General features: G+C 43.3%; 1 protein-coding gene across 8 annotated transcripts in view; it reads left to right on the forward strand.

Annotated features, from left to right (window-relative positions):
* The window catches only part of Eml1 (EMAP like 1), a 180,937-nt gene that overhangs the window by 116,567 nt on the left and 54,971 nt on the right, over positions 1–9,399 (forward strand). For all 8 annotated transcript variants that reach the window (XM_031355391.1, XM_031355393.1, XM_031355395.1 and 5 more), the window contains exon 3: positions 1,217–1,349. In XM_031355391.1, the coding sequence (XP_031211251.1) occupies positions 1,217–1,349 (133 nt within the window). The remainder of the gene's footprint in view (positions 1–1,216; positions 1,350–9,399) is intronic.

Raw genomic sequence — 9,399 nt, forward strand, 5'->3', positions numbered from 1 at the left:
GGTTTGTTTTTGTTGTTTTTGTTTGTTTCTTTGTTTTTTGGAGGGGAAACTGGGAATGGAGAAATTAATGTGTAAATAAAGAAAATATTTTAAAAAAGATACAAAAAAGAGGCCAATTTTGCCTTTGTAAAGGAAAATATCATCTGTGTCTATGAATATGCCTAATTGATAATAACTGGCATAATCAAAGCCTAAGATGGTAGTCTCAACTCTACAGTAATTAATCTTAACTGATTCCAAACCTCTATCATCTAATAGGCATTTGTAAACAAATTTAGATATTAAGGTTTTAGATGTTTGTACTAAGAAACAATCTACAGGTTCTTCAACAACATTTGCTCTCAGAGACTTTGATTAAGAACATGTTCTTATCTATAGCCCACTCTGTTCAAATAATTTGTTTTAGACTCTTAGTTCTTTGAGTTCTTAATATATTCTGTATATTAATACCTCACCAAAGGCATAAGACAAAGATTATCCCCCACTCTGTAAGATTCTTCTTTATTCAATTGTTGTTTATGATGTGTAAAAATCTTAATTTTATAGGGTCTCATTTGCCAATTGTTGGTCCTAATTCCTGGGTCCATTTTTACCCCTATATAATGTAAGTTATGCCTATGTTTTTTTTTTTTTTTTAGTTTCAGTGTTTTGGGTTTCATATTAAGGTATTTGAGTCATTTGGAGCTCATTTCAGTGTAAGGTAATAGCTATGGATCTAATTTCATACTTATGTGTATAAACGTCTTTTTTCTCAAAAAAAAAAAAGAAGCCTACTTCTATAGAGATGTTTAACTTTGTGTTTCTCGTTGCTTGTATGTTAATATCTGTGTAGGGTGAGAGGATGCTATCTAGGGTCATAGTTTGGTCATCATTGCTGAAAGTCCACCAGTTGCCTTTGTACCCATGCCACTACTGCTGGCTTTTAGAATTAAAATCACCCTTACAGGCCTGGCAGTGGTGGCGCACGCCTTTAATCCCAGCACTTGGGAGGCAGAGGCAGGTGGATTTCTGAGTTCGAGGCCAGCCTGGTCTACAGAGTGAGTTCCAGGACAGCCAAGGCTACACAGAGAAACCCTATCTCAAACAAAAACAAAAACAAAAACAAAAAACAAAACAAAAGAAAAAGAAAAACAAATCACCCTTACAGCTTGGGTTCCGTGGATTGTTACTGCTGTGATGGGCAAAGTTCTGACTTCATCCTATGTTTCTCTTGCAGCGAGACCACTGGGGCAGACCCTGCCATTAAGAACCACCGTCAACAATGGCACCGTGTTACCAAAGAAACCCAGTGCCTCCCTCCCATCCCCCTCGGGGTCCAGGAAAGAAATGGTTGTGCCGGTAACCAAAAGGTAGGCTACTTGAAGGACCCTCCCCCACTCCCCACACACCTGACTTCTCAATGCAGCTCTTTGGGGGTCTAGAAGGAGCAGCCCCTTTTCATAAGACGCTTGTGGTCTCGTGTGATTTGAGGCTTGTAGAAGGCCAGGCTTTGATGTGTTGCCATCCACGAATGGTAGGTAACTCAGTATTGGCTTTCTATCTAAGGTTGTACTTATGAAGTCTCAGCCAAGACAGTAGCATGGGATGAGTATTTCTGCTTACCATTCTTTATAAAAACAACTGGGATTCCAACCTACATCCCTCCATGAAACACAACAAAGCTCATATTGCCAAAGAAACCTGTAAGTTTTATTGGTAAGATTTGGGTAAACTCATACTTTTAAATTGGGCCTAAAAGTGGGATTCTAGACATCTTCAGGTAGATCACAGTTCAGGACCAACTTTTTGATGACTTATTGACTATTGCACTTCAATGTTGTCTTTTATAATCAGCATTAATTTTAGACTATAGAGAGTTAAATGCTCATTCATTTTATAGTGTAGCTAGCTTTGAAGAAATTCCTGTGAAACGCTGCCTCAGGTGTGTCGTGAGAGTGTGACAGAGGGCTGGGGAAATGGTGCAGAGGCTAACGCATCATCCTGTGCAAGCAGCAAGCAGAAGGACCAGAGTTCAGATCCCAGGAACCCATGTGAACACTGGGTGGGCAAGGCAGGCAGTACCTGGAAAGCAGAGCTATCCCCCAGCAGGCCAGCCGGACGAGCCTTCTCAGTGAGCTAGCTCTAGGTTCAACGGAGAGACCTTGCCTCAATGAACAAAGTGGAGAGCAACCAAGGAAGACTACTGATTTCAACCACATGGATGTGTACACACAAATAAACACAAAGACAATATGCACACACACACACCACATCACACTACACACACACACACACACACACACACACTACATATGCACACATCCCCAAGCACACACACGTGCACACACATGCACATCCAACACACACACCATATGACACAAACACACCACATCACACACATATCCCCAATACACACCCTAGGCATACACACACACACACACACACACACAACACATACACATACACACACCAAAGAATACAGCAAACCTGTAGAATTCACCAAAATATTAGTGGCCTTAGGGACACTGAGGATTTGAATATGGGGGCTGAAGTGCTTGGAGGACACCTATGGGCTGCACCTGCTGCCTCTGTGACCTAGAATAGGAACCTAGCCATCACCTTCACTTGTCATTTCCTCTAATTTACTCTTGAGAAGGTAGCTGTGTACCCCAGCCATGCCATCTGGGTCCAGGGCATGCCTTCATGAGATGATGCTTCGTGTCAGCAGAGGCTGGATGCCTGTGTCCCCCTAGCCCCAGGAAACTTGCTAGTATACGGTGGGGCCCCTGTGTGTATATGGTGGCTGTTGGACCTGTCCTACTTCATTGTAACCAAGGTGACAGCTCTGGGACAGCCCTGACCTCTCTGTCCATCAGGTGAGGCACAGAGGACGCTTGACAAAATACATGGAACATTTTATCGCCATCCCAGCTCCATTTCCTGTTGCTGTGATAAAACACCCCCAGTACAAGCAACTTAAGAATAAAGGTTAAATTTAGCTCATAATTCCAGGTTGCAGCCCTTCACTTTGGGAGAGTCAAGGCAGGACATAAACCGGCTAGTCACACCCACATTCAAGGACAGAGAGAGAGAGAATACATGCTTGCTTGCCAGGGCCCAACCCATGAAATGGAGCTGCTCCCATTGAAAGTGGGTCTTTCAACCTCAATTAACCCAGTTCAGAAAATCCCCTGCAGGCATGCCCACAGGCATGCTACAGGCCAACACAGCCCGGGCAATCCCTCATCAGACTCTCTTCTGTGATTATGTCAAGTTGATAATTAAAACTCAGCATCATGGTCACTCACAGACCATGGGAGAAGGTGCCGGTGGGACCCAGGGAGAGATCTCAACCTTTTGGGGACTCTGCTTTTATCAGGACCAATGGTGTCATCTGGCTGTCCAGAGAGTGTTGATAGTTGATGACTTTAAAAGAAAACAAAAAGTATCAAGTAGACAGCTTCCTGTGTCCCTGCTTGTTGGCAGCTGGGGACTGTGCTGAGGTTTGGGTTGGTGAGGTGAACAGCAAGTGGGTCATAGTTCAGATGGCGAGTCATTGTAAGTAGGTCAAAGGTGATGAGATACAACTGATACCAAGTCAATTCTGTCAGGCCTAAAGTGGGTGGAGTTAAGACATCTTTGAATATATACAGAATTAATCAGACCATCCAGCCCTTCACCAAGCAGATTCTCCATACAGTGCTTTTTAAGACTTTAAAGTGCAGCCAGGTGGTGGTGGCACATGCCTTTAATCCCAGCATTCAGGAGGCAGAGGCAGAGACCAGCCTGATCTTCAAAGGGAGATCTAGTACAGCCAGGGCTACATGGAGGAATCCTGTCTTGAAAAACCAAAACAAATTAAAACAAAACAAAACAAAAAAGCCAAACAAACTAGAACAAAACAAAACAACAACAAAACCCCCTTTAAAGTGCTCTAGTTAGCCACATTTTATATCTTTCCATCTTTGCTTGAATCATCCATTTTTTTTATAACCAACACAAAATGTCCTTTGGATTATTCTAACTGACAGTGGGAAGTAGCACTTTAACTCTCTAGATGTAAGACCAACAAAATTGACTTTTTTTCTGTAAATTTCAGGGCTTTACCTGCTGTTTTTCTTGTAATAAAAGCCACCTAACCCTAAGTTTGCCATCCAGCAGTATACTGCTGTCCAGTAGGTTCCTAGAACTTTTCGTCTCTCAAAATGGAATCTCTCTATCCATTAAATATTTCAACTCTCCATCTCTGTAGCCCCTGACACTATCCCTCTTCCCTCTGACTCTGTTTTAGCTCATTTAATTATAAAATTAATAAAGTGTGTGTGCGCCTGCGGACAGCACCATTCACGTACCAACACACCATGGCTGTCCATACAGAGGTCAGAGTGTAACTTGTAAAGCTCAATTCTCACCCTCTACCATGTGGGCCCTGGGGGTGGCACTCTGCTCACCACCTTGGTCGTAAGTGCCTTTACCCACACAGCCAACATGATGGTCCCGTTCTGGGATGAAATGTATAGGTAACTATACTTGCCCTTGAAATTGCATTTTTATTTGTTTTGGTTTTATCTGTATGAGTGTGCCTGAGTGTGCATATGTGTGCGTGTGTCTGAGTGTGTGTGTATCTTGTCGTGGCCTGTTACTATATGTCAGAGGAGAACTTGGAGGAGTCAGTTCTCCCTTCCATCAGTGGGTCCCTAGGATAGAACTCTGTCCATCAAGCTTGGAGGCAGATAGGCCCACCCACTGAGCCATCTTGCTGGCCCCTGTATCTCTTATGATTAATGATTTACATCATTTTTTTCTTATGGTTGTAGACCATTTATACATATTCAAAGAAGTCTATCCAACACCTTTACCATGTACTTATATTTTGCTGTTTCTGCTTCTTGAGACAGCGTCTGGCTATATGGCCCAGGCTGTCCTCATACTTGTGCTTTTCCTGCCTCCGCTCCCAAAGCATTGGGTTTACAGGCATGTGAGACCACACACACCTACCTGTATTTTAATTGGAGCAGTTGTTGTTGTCATGCAACTATAGAGCTTCCTTATATATTGAATATTCATCACTTACTAGGTGTGTGACTTGCGGTGTGTGCAGCTGTTCCCTACATTTCCCTCTACTCTGATGAGAGTTTGTTTGCTTTAAGGACAAGCAGATCGTGGTCCGATGGGCAGACTGTATTTGCCCTTGGTGTCTATTTCAAGAAACCATTGTGGGATCCCACATTCTAAACCTTCTCCCCTGTACTGTCTTCTAGGGGTACTTAGGTTGTAGGTGTTAACTTCTAAGTAACTTTTAGATATCGTGTAAGGGATGTCTTACACATCCCTTTGCATGTGATTTCCAGTTTCCCAGCATTCATTTGTTAGAGACTGTCATTTGTCCAGTGGGTAGTCTTGACATCTTTATTGTAATCTTTTGTCCATAGATACAAGGGTTCATTTCTGGGTTCATTCTTCTGAACCACTGGTCTCTGGTAAAACCATCTTGGTTGCCAGTACTGTGATGTCTTTGTCACTACAGGTTTAAACTCAGCAAGATTGAGGCCTTCATCTCTATTCCCTCCCTCAGCCCTGATTTTTGTTTCTGCAAATCTGCTTGCCTTTCTGTTGCTGTGGTAAACGTCATGAGGCAACTTAGAAGGGTTTATTTGTCTTCCAAGCACAGGAAGCCAGGGCAGGAGTTTAAGGCAGGCAGGAACTGAGGCAGAGGAATGCTGTTTACTGGCTTGCTCAGCCCACTTTTTCTTTACAAGCTAGCACCACCTGCACAACTGTGGCACCACCATGGTAAGCTTGGCCTTCGCACATCAATCATTACTCAAAAAGAAAAAAGCATGCTGGGTAGTGCATGCCTTTAATCCCAGCACTCAAGAGGCAGAGTCAGGTGGATCTCTGTGAGTTCGAAACAAACATGGTCTACAGAGTGAGTTCTAGGACAGCTAGGGCTACAGAGAAACTGTCTTGGGGAAAGAAAGAAAGAAAGAAAGAAAGAAAGAAAGAAAGAAAGAAAGAAAAAAGAAAGAGAGAGAGAGAGAGAGAGGAAGGAAGGAAGGGAGAGAGAGAGAGAGAAAGAAAGAAAGAAAGAAAGAAAGAAAGAAAGAAAGAAAGAAAGAGAGAGAAAGGAAGGAAGAGAGAAAGAAAGAAAGAAAGGAAAGAAAGAAAGAAAGAAAGGAAGGAAGGAAAGAGGAAGGAAGGAAGGAAGGAAGGAAGGAAGGAAGGAAGGGAGGGAGGGAGGAAGGAAGGAAGGAAGGAAGGATGGAAGGTAGGAAGGAAGGAAGGAAGGAGGAAAGGAAGGGAGGAAGGAAGGGAGGAAGGAAGTTGTCTCATGTTCTGATGGAGGCAACTCCGCAATTGAGGGTTCTTCTTCCAAGGTAACTCTAATGTGTATGTTGACAAAAACTAACCAGCACAATTAATTACCTTTGAAGTCTTAGTAAGGATTGCACTGAATCTGTAGAGTGCTTTAAATAATATGGTCACCAAGTCTTTTAATCTACAAGCTTGGTTTTTCTATTTATTTGTATCTTAGTTAAAATGTATTTGTATCTTAATTTTTCTTTTAGTAGAATTGTATGGTTTCACAGTGTGCATGTCTTTTGCCTTCTAAGATAGCATTGTTCCTACGTAGCCAACATTTCTAATGTTGTAATAGGTAGAGGTGTTCTCTCCGTTTCCTTTCAGATAAGAAGGGAATAGATCCGACTTCTGTGTGCTGATTTTTTAGATCTTGAAGTTTTACTGAAATTATTTACTTGTTGTGCCTCATCCTGTACAGCTCTGGGGACAGAGGGAATGACTAAGGACAGACACACAGACACAGAAAGGCTGGGGTCAGGTGGTCCAGGTCTTTGTATAGAGATGTTTTAGCATTGTGGAAGCTCAGAGTGTTTACTGTGTAGAAGTGAACAGGGAGACAAAATTATAACACAAATAGAGCTGAACAGGGAGTGGAGTTTTTACCTACAGATGTCAAGGAGTCTGGGTTATTATGTACAGCGGAGTAAAGAGGCAGGACTAGTTAATCTTGGTAGGAGCTGTCTTCAGGCTGTAAAACTCAGGAAGAAAGCTACAGTGAACATTTCCTTCATACACTGTCACCATCAGCACATGGATCCAAGGAGGGCTCTGCCCCTGTCATGGGGCGGAGACACTCAGGCCCTTGACATGTTCATGCCTGTGACAAACTACACATACCACCCAGGACTTCACTGATCCTCTGCATAGTTTGTGTGTGTATATGTGTAGTCTTTAACGTTCTGTGGCTTTTGATTTTTGTTTGCACACTCTAGCGCGTGCTGTCTACAGAGGTGCGCTGGGCCTTCCCACTCTGGATGCTTTATTAGCGCGTGCTGTCTACAGAGGTGCGCTGGGCCTTCTCACTCTGGATGCTTTGTTTTTCCTTGTCTAACTGCTGTAGTGAGGATTTCTAGTACTATGTCGGATACATGAGATTGGCTGATCTTTTCCCACTCTCGGAGAGACCGCTTTCTTTTAGCCTTCCCTCCTCGGGTAACTTAGCCATGGTTTCCTGAGTGGCTTCTGCTCCATGGGGGGTAGTTTGTTTCTGTTCCTGGTTCTTTGAGTATCTTTATCATGAAAGATTTTTTTCTTTTTAATATTATTTTATTACATTTTATTTATTGTTGTTTTGCAGGTTCGTGTGCGTGCCACAGCATGCATGTGGGAGGTTAGAGGACGACTTATAGGAGTTTGTTTTCTCCTTCTACCATGTGGGTCCTAGGCTTGGGCATACTGAAGTTTCTAGGCTTGAATGGCAAGGACTCTTACCTAGTGAGCCACCTCACAGACCTACTGACCCACTGACCCACTGACGGTCAAAGGCTTTTTCTTTTTCTTTTTTTTTTTTTAATTGAGATGGTGGTGTGATGTTTGCTCTTCATCTATTAATATGGTTATTACATTGTTTGATTTTGATTCTCTGAAACACCTTTGAAATCAAATTATAAGTCTCAGTTTGTTCTGTTCAGCCTTCGAAATTCCTTATTGAGTTCGGTTTGTTAGTATTGAGGATATTGATCTTTTATTTTTCTTTTCTTTTAGTGGATTTGTCTGGCTTCAGTATCAGAGTGATACTTGCTGTATAGAATGAAATCAGAGCTCTTCTGTCCCCATCAGCTCTGAAGAGGAGGATTGATGTTAATTATTCTCTTGCTATTTGATAGGGTCCTCCCGTGAAGCCAACCGGCCTGGTGCTCTCCTTTTTCAGTAGGCATTTTTTTGTTGTTGTTGCTGCCGCTCAGTCTCTTGCTAATTATAGGTCTGTTCGTATTTTTAATTTCTTTATGATTCATTCTTATTAGGTTACGTAGTTCTAGGATCAGACCCACTCCCTCTAGCATCTCCAGCTTTGCTAGCATGCCATTATTCATAGCGGTCTCCTATGATTCTGTGTATTTCTGGGGTGACGCCACCTGCCATGGTATTCTTTCATTCTTCACCCTTTGGACGCTTAAGCATCCCCTCTCGTCCTCTGTTCATTTTTCTAGAGGCATTTGGATTTTGTTGATCTTTCTATGGAACCAACCCTGACGCTGTTTGTCTTCCCCTCTCTTCCTGCGCTCTGTCCATGTCTCTTGTGCTCATCTTCCTTGGCTCCTTTCTTCTGCCAACCCTCAGTTTCGGGTGGTCCTCTTCTGGTTCACAGAGGCATGGGGCGACATGGTGGCTGGGTCTTTACCTGTGTCTCAGCCCAGAGGGAAGAGCTCCTGGGTAGCAAGGGTGGTCAGCAGTGCAATCTCGAGAGGAGAGAAGGAAGGGGATGGGGTGGGGGGACTGGCTCCTAGAGCCCACGCAGTGTGCACACATGTGTGAGGTGCAAGGGTATGTGGTTATGTAATTGCGTGTGTGCATTTAAACATGCCCTCTCTAGCTCTGTAGACTGGACTCTTTTCTTCCTTCCTTCCTTCTTTCTTTCTCTCCCTCCCTCCCTCCCTCCCTCCATCCCTCCCTCCTTCCCTCTCTGTTTTTGTAGTATTGGCAATTTTTGTGGTACTGAGAATCAAATCCAGGCCCTCACAAGTGCTAGTTATTCACTGTACCAGAGAGCTACGTCTTCAGATAGACTACTCTTTTTTTTTTTCAATTTTACAAAGCAGTTCATCTAATTCAACTGCTCTGCCTTTCTCAGTATGAAGCTTCAGACTGGAAGTGTGTGATTTTCTAGACTTCGCCCTGGGAGTGCGGAAGACCCTTCCGTGGGCTTGCATCCCATTCACCTAAGAGCTGGAGACAGGAACCATGGCCTCTAGATATGATATGGTGATATCTCTCTCTCTCTCTCTCTCTCTCTCTCTCTCTCTCTCTCTCTCTCTCTCTCTGTCTCTTTCTCTTTGGTTTTTTCAAGACAGGGTTTCTCTGTGTAGCCCTGGCTGTCCTGGAACTCACTCTGTAGAC

Source organism: Mastomys coucha, unplaced genomic scaffold (assembly GCF_008632895.1).
Source record: "Mastomys coucha isolate ucsf_1 unplaced genomic scaffold, UCSF_Mcou_1 pScaffold6, whole genome shotgun sequence".
NCBI lineage: Eukaryota > Metazoa > Chordata > Mammalia > Rodentia > Muridae > Mastomys > Mastomys coucha.